This window comes from Corvus moneduloides, chromosome 7 (assembly GCF_009650955.1).
Source record: "Corvus moneduloides isolate bCorMon1 chromosome 7, bCorMon1.pri, whole genome shotgun sequence".
Classification (NCBI taxonomy): Eukaryota; Metazoa; Chordata; class Aves; order Passeriformes; family Corvidae; genus Corvus; species Corvus moneduloides.
The window spans coordinates 29,999,023-30,013,252 of record NC_045482.1 but is presented as its reverse complement, the minus strand read 5'-3'; the positions used below and the strand labels follow the sequence as shown (position 1 = coordinate 30,013,252).

Below are 14,230 nucleotides of genomic sequence, written 5' to 3'. Positions count from 1 at the left end.
GAATACCCCTCCAGTCTTCCCTCTCCCTGCTGGCCTTTCCTGCAAGGAGAATGTATTGAGGAAGATGGGAGGAGGCTGCTCCTTTTGTGCTCGGTGCCGTTTCCTCCTTCACCAGGCAGGGATGCAAGAGGATCCCTGCAAAGAGGGGCCCAGGTCAGCCCTGCCCTGACCCTGCAGGGAGTTGTGCCTGAGGCTGTTGGAGCACGGGCACGGAGGGAGCTGGGGCACACCCCGGTGTGGGGCTGGGCCTGGGGACCGTGCCTAGGGGACCGTGCGTGTGTCTGTCCCAGGAGCTCTCCATACCCCACCATCCTCCATCCCAGCAGGGCCTTCCAGAGTAGGTAATGTTTCCCCATTTAACGCTATATCTCCCTGCCACTCTTCCCTGCTGGCCCTTGCTGCAAGTGGAATGTGTTTGGAAGAGTTCACAGTTGTTGTTGCTTTCTGCTTGGGATCTTTCTCATCAGGTAAAAAAACTTTGCTTCACTAGGTTCTCTGGAAAAATATTTGGAGATGAACCTTATAGGGAATGAAAATTCATTAAATGTTTTTATTTTTTGGGTTATGAATGAGAATTCCCATTTTTTCCCCATTTCACAGAAAATGCCTCATCTATGAGAATGTACTCATGGAGTGAATTGTAAAAAAACAGGCAGGGTGAAAACCAGAATTTTATGTCTTAGAGCAGAACTGTAATTACCATCCTATATATAACATGTATTGAAATATAACTTTTAAGTACTTATTGACCACTTAAATTATGTATAGAAATAAAATACATGCTCTAAAGCCTTTACAGAATATATATAATTATCTGAGAAAATATGCTATGATGATTAACTTTGAAGCCTTCATTTTATTAATGTGTCTGCAGTAAAGAACCCTGCCATGACACTGTCATAAAGCAAATATGTGCCAGTGCAGTATTAAAGAGACACTGTTGTATTCTGCCTTTTTCTAACAGTCACTGTTTTTGGCAGCCCTTGGTATACTTTCTTTCTTTGATTTGGTTTTAGCCGTATTAAGTAGAGCTGAACTGTGAGTGCTCAATATGACAGATAATGAATTTCAGCCATATTCTGTGTCCTGCTGGATTGTGTAGGGAAAACAGTTACTGTACATTAAACAAGCAAGATATAGCTGTGTGCTCTGCAATTGCATCCATACTCTCTAAAACATTCCTGGTAGAGTCCTTTAGCAGAATCATATGTGAACTATTCAATATATGAATTACTTTATATATGAACTGGCTATTGCAGAAATTCACAGAAACCCTAACATCAATGTCTTTCATCTTAGTGGACTTCTGCCGTGAATATCCTTGTGGAAGAAATTTGGCTACATGCATTTCCTTACAAAGCAGCTATACCTGTGAGTGCCAATATGGATTCTACTACAGCGATAAGAATTGTTACAGAGGTGAGTTGCAGAAGGACATCAATGCTTTTAGTTACCTGCTCAGGTGAATTTTGCTTCCCATCTCTCTTTTTTTCGTGTTATAATTGAAAACACAATCAGTCTGGGAAAGTGACTGCTGATCGATTCCTTGCTTTGCAGACAGCCACTCCTACAATGACCTAGATTGCTATCTCACAAAACAGTGACACCCAAAGAGGTTAATGTTCTAGGAAGAGAAGGAGAATTATCTGTCAGGGGTGCTGGAGATTAAAAAGAGTGAAAAGCAGGAAAAAATGCAAGTGTCAACCTAACATCAATATTGATGGCCATGATTTAAAAAGGTCCAGACTCATGAAGACCTCTGAACAACCAGATTGATTTTCCCCATTGCTAAACACTCATCAGAGTCCTGTTGAAATGCATTTCTGAAATGCTTCTGAAGGCCAAGCATGTGAGCAAATGGGGCTGTTTATTTAAGTGTCAGGAAGCAGTGTTCTCAAATTTACTTTTGAGGCTTAAGAATCAGGTCAATTCTGAATTACTTTCCCTATAAACCACAGTGAACCACATTAGCTGCTTAATAGCTGCAAATTTGGAGTCCTTAATATACATATTTTCTCACTAAATTCTGTAACACCTCTCAGAGAGTCTTGTAGCTTCGGGCCATGCTGATAGTTTAATGTTATTCAGTTTCATAATCAGGACAGTCTGGTTGGTCCCAGGATCCTGCCTTCTTCCCTGGTAGCCAAAGTACATCCCCCATTGTGACTGCATTGATTTCTCCTCTACTGATCCCTCCCATACATGAAAAATAGCAGTGATTTTTTTTTTCTGCATTGTATTTCCCCATCCCTGAAGGCTGGCGACCTCTAAGGTGAAACTTGACTTTCTTGAATGCTCTCTAATTTACACTCTCTGTTCTTTCCAGGGAAAGTATACCCAGCGACCATTGGAGTGAGTGCATCTTACAGTGATAGTCTTCAAACAGTAAATTCCACGGAGTATGAGCAGCTGTTCAACAATGTAGCAGCATTTGTGAGTGACGATGGTTTTTTCCCCCCATATATTTGATGCTATACTGGATGTCATGCAGACAGAGAGGACACACACTGTCTTTAATGTGAGGCCTAGAAAAGTTCCACTCTACTAGAGATCTACTTCTTTCAAAGAATGCTTCACATTAGTTTGGACCTATTTATAAAAGACTTGAACTCTGCCCTCACATGAGCACATGCATGGCTCTTGCTGAAGTGAAGGGAATCCCTGAAGTAATATCTGCATTTTTAGTACCACTTCTATTCTGGGGAGCTCTCACATAAATTGCTTCTGCATCTTTCACCATTTCCTCTCCAGAAACAATGGGGCTGAGCGAAGTTTTCCAGCCACTGAGTTTCTGATCTCTGCTATTTGCTGAAGGCTCAATAATACTCAGTGGTATGAGTAAAAATGAAAAATTTTAACTTTTTAAAAGAAAATTATCAGTTCCACACAGCACAAACTTTTCAGAATGGCTGTCCAGCTGTGTCTAAATACCGAATAATAAGCCTCTTTCAATAATCTACCAGTATTAGTATTTTAATGTTATTAGTGAAATGGATACTGCACATTTTTTATAATTCTATGATTATACATAAAATCTGGTAATAGAGTCCCTGGAGAAATAAGATGAACAGTTTGATTTATACTGCCATGTTGAAACAGTGGATTTGGTCTTTTCTCTTTCTGGCAGTAAGGAAGAAGAGATACAAAGCTCTACCAGACATCTGATCAAAAAATATTCACCAGATATTAATCAGGAATCATCAAAAATGGTTATCAATTTCTGCATGTTATTATATTGCTTCCTATGAATGTTGTATCAGAAAGTACAAAAAGTTGTTCCTCCAGAATGTTAAAAAATAATTTCCTCAATTTTTTTGTCCAGCATTTTTTCATGATAAGGCTACAGGAGAGCATCATATGTAGGATTAAAATAGATACATAATAGAATGCAAAAGTGAAAATAGCATAGAAAATAATTAGAATTTTATTACAAAGAAATATGGATAGTATATCTTTCATTTCAGTTGAATTAGAAATCTTATCCTCTTCTCATGGTGCCTCCAGCTTGTGTGGCTGCTGAAGGCAGCTGCCTCCACTGGTTGTTCCCTGCTTCACATAGGATGAGGGAGAGCAGTGACTTTTCTTCTGATCCTGTTCAGCTCCCAATGCTTTCATCAGTGCTTCTTCCCACAAGATCAACCAAGCCCTGACGATCCCCCTTCACTGCCTCTCAGGAACATGTGCCATTTGTGAGGAGGTCGACTTCTTCCTCTTCCCTCTACTTGTACAGATTGGTGCTGTGGAGATGCTCTCCTAAGCAATGAGTTTGCAAGGGAGTATCTGTAACTATCAGCCAGTTAACCCTAATACACTGCCTGACATTCATTCTCCATCCCTCCACTGCCCTCCCATGCTCCCTGTTCTTCCACAATCTACAGCACCACCCCACTGTTACTCTTCTGCAATATCTTTCCTGGTGGATTTAACACATTACCTTACTTTATTTATGCCTATAGTAGCATATTCTGTATTAAAGCTTTACAGCAGAAGCCTCAATGGTTCATGTGATTTTAGTCTATGTTTCTGCTTGCCTTGAACTCCAATTTCTTTCTCCTTAATAGTTTAAGACAGCCTTCGACAATCTAACAGGCTACATACAAACTGTCATCGTGGAAATTCAGTAAGTTTGCCAGTTTGTTTTTTGCTCAGTACATGCTTCCCACATACCTCATTTTAATCTGTTTCCCATGAAGTACTCAGTTCAATAAAAGATATGAGTTCAGCTCAGAACGCTTCCCCTTAAAGGAGGGATGCTGGCCCCATTTTTACCCCAATATGTCTGTGAAATGGGCTGGCTAAGGCAGCTCCACACTGGATGTCCTGCTTTTACTACCATGTAGGATACAGCACTGTGCTGTAACTAGCAGTCCCTGTGTTATCTGACATGTCTGAAATTCTAAGTTAACTTTGAGGTTCCTATGACCACTGGGAGTGCTACCCAGCTTGGAGTCCTAGTTTAATTTAAAAAACACCCTCATTACAGGAGGGATAGAAAATGCATTTTATTGTGGATTTGTTGGCGTCTCCTGATGGCAGGTTGAGCAAAGATGTTACTGAATGGGTTGTGGTGACTGTAGCTGTGGGCATAGGTCCCTTGCTGGTCTAGGTAGACCCTGTCAGATGTCCCTCTCTTTCCATCCCCATCTGTTACAGGTTACTGTCCCCAGAGCTCTGCCAGCTTCTCTGTATTCCCTAACCCACATCAAGCAAAACCTGGCATGCTAGCACACACCAGTGTGTGCACTTTCAGTGCACCCCAGGGATTAAGCAGCTAAGTAGTGTTGTTCTAACAGAGTTGTGGGGGCAGTAACTTCCAGCTGAGCAGTTGTGACATGGGGCACTGTAACACCTCAAGGAACTACAGCAATCTGCCACTTAAGGATATTTGTGTGCATATCCTGGCAGCATGAGGTTTAGCTGAAGAACAGGGAAGTCACTGCTGTTCTCCACCTCACGCCAGGGAGGTTGCTGTGAGCTGAACCCAACCCAGCTGGTGTGCAGTTGGCACAGATACCTCTACATTGCAGAGACCCTTCTGCATTCATTGTGGCCATACCCTGAATTATCCTCACCACACTTCAGGGTGTGTTCTCCACATCGTGCCTGGTTGACACCACAGGCTGATGGAAGCACGTGAAAGTTGGGGTCTAACAGATGAGGTTCTCCACACTACAGCTGGCTTGAAGTTAACCCAGTTAGAAAATGTCAGTTGTGTGTCAGCAGCACACAAAGGAACAATGTTGTTAGCATTAAATCCAGCAGCTACCTATTTACAGCTGGACCCACTGGGAAGATGGCTGATAATGTATTCCTGAGCAAGATTTACACTCGTTTTCAGGTCTCTTGGCAACTACCTATGTTATGGGAAGAAAGAAGCTAGGGGAGAGAGGGAGATTTGGCAGAAATTTTCTCTTGTCTTTGCATCTAGTTTGCCATCCATATGGACTATGTGAAACTTCAACATGGTGCTATCTGTCCTTTTCAGACCTCCAAAAGAAAGCAGAAATTCTGCTCCAGTGAATGTAACAGTGACAAACCTGTTCACGTGGAACTCAACTGTAAATGAGGCCTCAGTTAATTCTGCAGTACAACATGCAATAAACAGTGGAGGAGAGTCATATGTCCGTACTTACGAAGGTATGTAACTCCTTACTAGGGAAGTAACTAATCAGCAGAAACAGAGGTTCTTAAAACCTGGTTGGAAGATTTCTGTGGGCATAGAAGCTCATCAAATCATAAGCCTTGCTGATTTTAAGGACCTGAATGTTCAATCTTGATAATTTTGAAGATTCAACCATTCAGCGCTAGGGTCTTTTGTCTTATTAAGGCTTTCTACTTCCTGTGTAAAGAAGACAATGAGAATATTTATTCCATGGTAAGCAATGACATGGCAGTTTTAACTTGCTGATTATTAGGTAGTGGGAAAATTCTGGATAAAATATATACAGAGATAGATTGTGCTTCTGAGAATAAGCCAGTATTTTACTGGCAAAATAGGATGAAAGTCTCTTTAGACTTCTCCCATAATAAGCCATGGTAATTGAAACAAGGCCTCACTGATTAGCTGCTAAGTGATTCGTTGATCTAAACCAGTAAAGTCTTGCATTACTAAGAGTGTAATACTGGGAGAAAGGTTTTCTAATTAAAATAAGATTCTTTTTCTCTCTCTCTTTTTTTTTTTTTTAATATAAGTTCCTATTTTGAAATCAGCTTTCTCAAAAGGCATAGCTAATAATTAAGAGTCCATTTAATGGCTTAAAGCCTGAGTTTGGTCTCTGAAGGTGACTGTATCTGCCTCAGTCATGACGTTTCCTATGTGCTGATCCTAAGCATGAGGAGGAAATAGAAAACCTCTGAGAGCTCCCAAGGCACCAGTGCAGTCACATCCCTCTACAGCATGCCATGCACTGAGGTGTTTAAACCATTCCCACCACAAGGACATGGATTTAAGAGCAACACATTGGGCAAACAGAATACTAATGCTACTCATGAAATGAGCTGCATGCCCATAAATGTTTATATCTCTCTAGAACTATATGGGATCTAGGTCTCACAGTTCAGTTGTAGAAAAAAACTAAGAGAATAGTTTTCTCTTTCTCTATAGTTTTCTCTGTAGGGTTTTTTTTTTTCAAGGTGAGTCAGAAAGTCAGTGTTCAGAATATGAACTTACAGGCAGAATGTCCCTTTTCATAGACTGGAGCCAGGAAGGTTTGGAAGCAGTTGTAGGAGGCTGAGAAACAGAAGGTCAGAAGATGTGATGGAAACAGGACCTTAATTGGTAAAGAGCAAGGGGAAACAATGGGCTGGTCCAAAAGTCTGCAATATTGATGTCCCAGGAAAAGGACTTATAATTTTTTCTCTTTAGAATTACTAAATAATTTATTTATGATTTACTGGGCAAGTGCACTGCTTTCTATGAAAAGGTATTCAGGTTTGCTCCCTGTTTCTCTTTTAAAGATGCAGTACCTTGTGATGTTTATCAATGTGATACTCAAACCACGGTGTGTGAAGGGAACATGTTTCCAGAATGCAAATGCAAACCTGGTTTAGAAAAGACAGAATGGGATGATCGTTCTTGTTCAGGTAAGAACCTTGCTGCTTTTTCTATCCCTGAAAGGCTGACCTGCTTTTTCCCTCTCTCAGTTCCTTTTTGAGAAGGGTGCTGGGCAAATGTGCTGACCTCTAAAAATCAGGGAATGTGCATCCTGTGAAGACAGCCATAGAAATACATCCTCATGTTTCACTTTGAACAAATCTATAATTTTATTCCAGTAGAATAAATTACTAAAACTTGATAAAATCATCACTGAAACCAGTGAGTAGGAAAGTCTTTAAAAGTATTGTTAGACTCCTGGTAAGAACTGAAACATAAACAGGTAAAGGATGGAACAGATTGAATCCTATACTCACAGCTTTCTCTGCTAGGACATATTTTGGGAATAAATTCTACATGTTACTTGAAGGCAGCTGACAGAACTGGAAGTCTCATGATGCATTACATGTTAAGGCTGTGTTAAGGCTCTCTTCCTTGCTTATAATTCTAGGTTTGCATTACCCGGATTTAGACAGGTTTTTGTGAGAAGAATGATTTCTGTCATTTTTGGGACCTGTTAGTTGTTGGGGTTTTATTTATTTTCTTGTTTTGAGTTCTTTTAGTGAGTGCTCTGTTTATATTTTTAGCTACACTCTAAAGCCCTGTGATTTACCTAATTTTCTTCTAAATACCTTACTTTTTTCTTGTGGAAACTAAAATTTTCACACTACAGAAGGAAAAAAAATATTTAAGATTTTAAGAAAAACAAAAAACCCCTCAAAAATCAATGATAAAGCTATGAAAGCTGGCTACAATAAATCCCAGTGAGATGTGATCCGGTGTAGGCCTTTGTGACCCCCATGCCTGTCTAAAACTGATACAGTTTGCCATACAAATCATCTGCTGTGAGATCAAACTGCAGGCCATTGCTTGCCTATGTAAGATGCAGCCTAGCCAGATTTCTTTTTTGATGAAACAGCCTGTTTTTCTGATGAAACAGCCTGTTTACTTCTGATTTTGTGATTTTATATTTCAGTTTTTGTTTTGCATAGGTACAGTCCTAAAAAAGCCATTCTGATGATTTAAAGCACAAGAAAAGGGTGTGTGTGTTTCCAGAGCAATAAAATAATCTTTTATCTGCAATTCACTCATGTTTTTCTCCCTGAAAATACAGCTTGCAGTAAAAACTGTACTGCAGAGGCACACAAGTACTGCGTAAAAGAAGAAACGGTTCCAGTATGCAGATGTATGACTAACTTTAAACAGGAGGATGGAAACTGTGTGGCGTGAGTACTCAGGTTTTTACTGCATTCCTGTGTTGTAGGCAAAGGTAGGGGAGAAGAACATCTACTACAGGGTCAGCTGCAATCCAGAAGAATGGGCTGCAGCTACGAGAATCAGAGAGGTGCCCAAGGGGGAGAGCAGGTGGACAAACTCCCGTGGTGTCACAAGTTGTGGCATTTTCATTCCTTGGCATTAGTCTTTTGTGTGCGCTCATAACACCTCAGAGTAAAGTCAAAGAGAGCCAAGGTTCACCCGTGAGTCAGTGAAGAGGATAAAGTACTTCACCACCACATAAACACAAACTACTCCTGCAGAGTGGCTGAGCCATGGGAACTGCTGTGCTGAAGTGTTTAGTAAGCAACAGGCATCAGAGCAAGACATGCCTCCAGTCCCTGGAATGTTTCCACTTTTATCAGTGGGGACTGTTTCCTGGTAACTTTCAGACCTATGTTATTCCCTCCTGGTTTTCTCCTGAGGGTGTTTCTGTCAGCTCAGGATCAAGACAGAACAGTGGTGTTTGCTGGTGAAGCCAAGTGAGTGACTGGTTGTGCTCCACTCTGGTGGATAAGCAGAGAGATTCACTCCCCATATCCATTAATTCAGCTCTTTTTGTAGCTATTACTGCTGAAAATTGAAAATTTCTTACCATAAAGTTGATATATTTTAAATATATGGAACTACTGTGGGAGGAAGATAAAGACTTGCCAGTCCTTATAGACCTTATACTGAGCTCTTTGTTAAAGACATTGCATGGCAGTTCCAAGTGGCTCAGAGGTGCAGGGCTTAGTTCTTTAGAAAAATTAGGTCCTTTTAACATTTTTCAGACTAAGAACCTGAAACTTTGAGTGCTGAGATCACCAATCACTCCGAAAATCTCAGATTGTTTCACTCTAATGGAAGTAAATAATTCAGTAGTAAGATAGGATTAAAGAGGAAACCTGTAATGAACACACTTTGTGGAGAAATTGCTGATAAAAAGGGGGAATATGCTATTGTTTTGTGATCATAGAATGGTTTGGATTAAAAGGGACCCTAAAGATCATATTTGCTTTCTTTCCTCTTTTTCTTTTTTCTCTTCTGTAGTTGTCCAGTGGGCTACTCTGGGGAGGATTGCAGGGACAGTAAGTATAAGAATTTCTGATTTTTAATTATGGTGTTGAAGAATACCTAGTTATGCTTAATCTGTCTGAGAGAACAAAAAAGTAGTAGCCTTTAGGGGTGCCACCATTCCACATTTATTGAAGGAAAATGTTAGAAATAAAAAGTGAAATTTCTCTGTTGCCTTATGTGCCTAGGGCATGGGAAGAGCCTAAGTGACACCTAACTGCGTAGTTTAGCATCAATACTAGCTTAGACAACCCCTGCACCCTCCCAGTTGTTCCTACACCTCACCTATAACTATGTGTAAAACCATTCAGTGCATAGCATTAGGAACTAGAGCTGAGGTCAAAATAGCCATCCAGAAGAGATGGTCTTCAATGCAGATCCTTAATTTACATCTTTCTGTGTCCACAAAATGTTGTAAGCGCCAGGAGCCTGGGAATAAATTCCTCCCTTCCTCCCCTCCTCCCTTCCTTCCCCTTGTTTTTCAATATTCACTGTGAGTTTTCAATTGATCAACTGACACATTTCTTGTTTGCTGTGTTTTTTCCCTCCAGATACTGAACTCATCCTTATAATCGTGGGCACAGTGTTTGGAGCCATTATCCTGAGTTTAGTGATAGCAGTCTCTATTATTTCAGTCAGGTAAGAATATTTCTTACAGTTGAATAGGAACTGCATTGCTGTGTGTTCATAAAAAGGGTTTTGCGCTAGGTATGCTATAAAAATCTGTTGCATGCTTCAGGATGGGACTGAGCATTCAAAATAAGGTGGGAGTGGGCAACCAATAAGTTGGACTTAATAAGGAAGGCACACTAAATAGTCTTTTGAAATCTCCTTTGTTCTTTCATTTCCTCTGAAGAGCAAAAGGAAAACGAAATCCAGAGAAGAGGAGCCTGATACAGCCAGAGTATTCCAACACAAATAGATCTGATGACAGACCGGGCATGTTCCCCAGGGTCCAGACCACTTCTGGCCATGCAAACCCAGGATATCAGTCAAACAACCCCTATGAGATGCGTTCCACAAATAGAGGTCATTTTCCAGAGAGGGATTATGATGATTTGGTAAGTGTTTCACATAGTCCTGTGGGAATGGAATTCCTGAACGGTGGCGTTGTGGGCTGCAGACACTGTTGGAACCTCAGCTCCCCTCTTTACATCCTCCCTTGGTCTAGAAGGCCAAAGTGCTATAAAGGCATCCAAACAACTGTAGCTGCAGCTGAAAAAAATTCCCTTAATACAGAAATTTGCCTTAGAACAGAGATCAGCCCTCATAAAGACCTTTCTAAGCCCCAGTAGTCATCCTTGAGCCACAGGAGGGATATGTGAAAAGCAAGGGTCCAAGCAAGAGCTTGGCTGCCTAGTGGTCTGCTGTGTCGTAGGATATTTGCCTGCACTGACCAAACTCAGCCCTCAGCACAGGTGTGCCTGCAAGTATCACAGGCTGCTACCACCTGAGCTTCTTTTAGGCTATTGTAGAGTCAACAGGTGCTGCAGTGGCACCTCCCAGCTGCAGGCTCCTGCAAGATTCACAGTCAGTTTAAGCTGGGACAGATGCCCAGGGGGTTGTGTCCTCCCACCCAGCTGCTGCTGCCTTGTTCACAGCAAAAGCCTCAGCAGCTGCTGCAGCATTGCAGAGGGGAAAGGTGTGAAGTGCCGTGAATAATCTAGAACAGCTTTTGCACTGCTGTAGCCCAGGGGAGCCTGGTCAGCAGAAGTGTGTCATTACCTGGAAGGAATGTTCTAAAAAAAATGCCTGTTTTATCCTTGAATTCTGCAAGGGAGCCCTGGAGGAAGCAGAGGCTTGATATTAGCTCAGTTTGGGTTAATAACACCAAGGTTATGGGATTGATCTCTGTATGGGCCATTCATGCAAGTGTTGGACTTGATGATCCTTGTGACTCCTTATTTCTCTTCTTTTCTTGTCTAAAAATTCTCTGTAGTACGAAATATCACGGGAGCCTAGGGGCTTTAGGATGCAGAGCAGATATTGAGCAACCAGAGCAGTAGAAGGATGGACGACCAGCACAACACTGGCTCAAGAGCAAAGAGTTTCACAGCCTCTCACCAATGCAGTTACTTCAGCAGAAGAGACAACAACGTCCTTAACCCCAGATTCTCTCAAGATTTCCTAGAGGAAGACTCCTGCTTGAAAGATGTCATGGACAACTTTGAAATAAGGGAAAAATGTAAGAGAGTAGGGAGAAGAAGAGAACTTCTTTTAAAAGAAGAACTAATGTGCTCCAATAAACATTAGACTTCTTCAGTGAAGACAGTACATTGGCAAGAGAGTGAATGCAGACGAGATAAAGGATTTTAACCCTGCTGGTTTTCAGTTCTTCTGGAAGATGGTCCAGGCAATATGTGTGATGCTGAAAAAATGTCAGTACCCAGAACTTCACTTGGATTTGTGCTCACTCAGTTTGAACTATGGCTTTGGGCAGATGGAAACTGTTTTTCATGAGAACCTGACCTGTTTCACTTTACTGTATCAGATACAGGTTTTTTCACCCTCCTCAACCCCCAAATATTTCCCATCTGAAAGCATTCTGTTCAGATCTCTGCTGATCTGTGTTGTGTGAGACAATGGGACTTGTCTGACCTTTTCCACAGCCTTCCTTCCCAATACAATGACAAGATACAATATCTTCAAACAAACGCTATTCTTCTTCATCTTGCAAAACTGCATCGATTTTACATTTTTAGTTCCTGTGGAAAGTGTTAGCATTTTTTTTTCTTTTGCAGTCTTTATGTTTGAATGATCATAAGCTTGGTGTTTGGGGTTTTTTAAATTTCTTACATAAATCTGTCTGTAAAAGAATTTACATTTTAGTGTATTTTACTGAGTGTGCATCATCTGTTGACTGGCATTAACATTATACTTATAAAAAATACTTATATTCACATATATGTACATATATTTATAGATTACAATCATTTAAAGCATTGTTTAATTCTGTTCTATTTTGTGGTTTGGTTTTTATATAAGCAGATAAAGTTTTCCTATTAAACATTATTTTTTCTCAGTACCAAGGCTTTCTTATATTCCTCCCAGTGATGTGTTTTGGTTTTTTTCAAACTCCAGAGACTATTTTGTGTTAAAATTTGTGCAGAGTTTAGACACAAGTGTGCACAGACTAGTTACATCAGCACATCAGCACCCAGCTTTCACTCGGAAGTTCAGAAATGTTATTAAGTATTACAGAAGGTAAAATGTTTATTGTTGTGAGACTGGCACCAATATTCAGTGGTTGCTTTTGGTGGGAGCTGGGTAGTCAGTGCAGCTGGGTTTCCTTTGAAAATGCTGGACAAGCTGCTCTGTCTGATGGCAGCTGTTAATGGCCCAGATGAAAAACAAAAGTGTCTTTCAGTTTAAATGACAAGTTTGGGGGTCAGTGGTAGAGAACACTGTATGTGGCTGCAGAGGTGACCAGGATGTCCATGCAGATGCTTGTTTCCAGTGCTCTCTGTGACCAAAACCAGCTCCCACTTGCCAGTTAAGTGATTGAAAGCTGAGAACTAAACAGTCTTGATCTTTCTCATGTGGCTTCTGTAGCGAAAGAAGGTAGGCCCTGCTTTCTCAGAAGTAGCCTGGTGAGAAAAGGTGCTATTTTCTCCCTGTTGTTTTTCTGAGGTTTCACTGTTTCTTCCTTCCAGTTCACTCCTGTCCCCTTTGCTGCTGTCACCCGGCTGCACAGCATCTGCCATTGGCAGGGTCTGTAAGAGCCCAGGTTCTGGTGGCCTCAGCCAACCCCACCATCTGTGTGCATCTCAGCATGCTCAGCATGGCTCCATGGGAGCAGGGCTAGCTGGATTTAACTGCTCATGATACCTTGTTCAAAGGATGGGGAGGGATTTGGTCTTATTTTCTTGACTTTTCCTCTGAGAGTACTCGCCTGTGAGGAGCAAAGCAAGGCACAGTGTTTACACTTAACAAGAGGCAGAGAGACCCATTCTTCCTCCAGTTAGAAAAGCCCTGCAAACTGGATGAGCTCTGCCCCCCCTTTAATGTGTGACCCCCCATGCCTGCTGCTCCCTTCTTTTTCTTTGAGCCCTGTGTGTCTCCACAACAACCTGGGTGAAGGAGATGCTCATAGCTTCTAATCCTTCTGCTCAGTCCTTTCCTTTCCCCCTTTTCTCTGACTTTTCAGCACAGGAAAAGGTTCCGCTGTCTGTAGCACTCTGTTTAACCCATGCAGGCTTCATCTGGGGAAGTTTGCGTGGGCTGAGACACTGGAAAATGGATGGGATAAAGGCAGAAACTGTCCAAAAGTCACGAAGCTCAGCTTCATTCAGCTGGCTACTTTTGTTTGGGTACCTCCTCCTCCCTATCTTTGTATGGCAGACTGAAACTTAGGCTTACATGGAGCTGAATAAAAAGGTTTTTCTATATCAACAGTAACAGCCCACTAGAATGGTCATCGTGGTCTTTCACTGAGGTAAATTGTCTGGATCCATGCATAAAATACATGCAAATAGTAACCTGCTACAGAGGCATGTGGAAAGGCTTTTAAGTGTTATCTCCTGTTCTTTTACAAAGCAATAGAGTTTGGAAATGCAGCTGAAGGCTGAACGAGAAATGAAACTTTAATGCAGTAAAACTTTATTGAGGGTGTGATATCCCAACATGTTCTATCACTGGTAATAAAAGCAGCAAAAATAGTCAGGTGTTTGCATCATTTAACTGCAGAGGAATTTTCATTGCTCTAATTCAAAGCTAATTTCTGCAACTGCAGCCAGTTCTCATTTAGCCCGTGCTGGGGAGCGGCTATCAGATACCACTGTGAGCCTGCTCCTTTTTAGCATTTCA

The 14,230-nt window shown here is 41.4% G+C and overlaps 1 protein-coding gene across 5 annotated transcripts in view; it reads left to right on the top strand.

The window, feature by feature from the left end:
• The window catches only part of MUC13 (mucin 13, cell surface associated), a 33,051-nt gene extending 20,634 nt beyond the window's left edge, over positions 1–12,417 (top strand). For all 5 annotated transcript variants that reach the window (XM_032113914.1, XM_032113911.1, XM_032113913.1 and 2 more), the window contains 10 exons: positions 1,300–1,419; positions 2,327–2,433; positions 4,062–4,120; positions 5,486–5,637; positions 6,958–7,083; positions 8,208–8,319; positions 9,401–9,438; positions 9,976–10,063; positions 10,281–10,485; positions 11,364–12,417. In XM_032113914.1, the coding sequence (XP_031969805.1) occupies positions 1,300–1,419; positions 2,327–2,433; positions 4,062–4,120; positions 5,486–5,637; positions 6,958–7,083; positions 8,208–8,319; positions 9,401–9,438; positions 9,976–10,063; positions 10,281–10,485; positions 11,364–11,414 (1,058 nt within the window). In that variant the 3' untranslated portion in view covers positions 11,415–12,417. The remainder of the gene's footprint in view (positions 1–1,299; positions 1,420–2,326; positions 2,434–4,061; positions 4,121–5,485; positions 5,638–6,957; positions 7,084–8,207; positions 8,320–9,400; positions 9,439–9,975; positions 10,064–10,280; positions 10,486–11,363) is intronic.
• Positions 12,418–14,230: the final 1,813 nt, after the last annotated feature.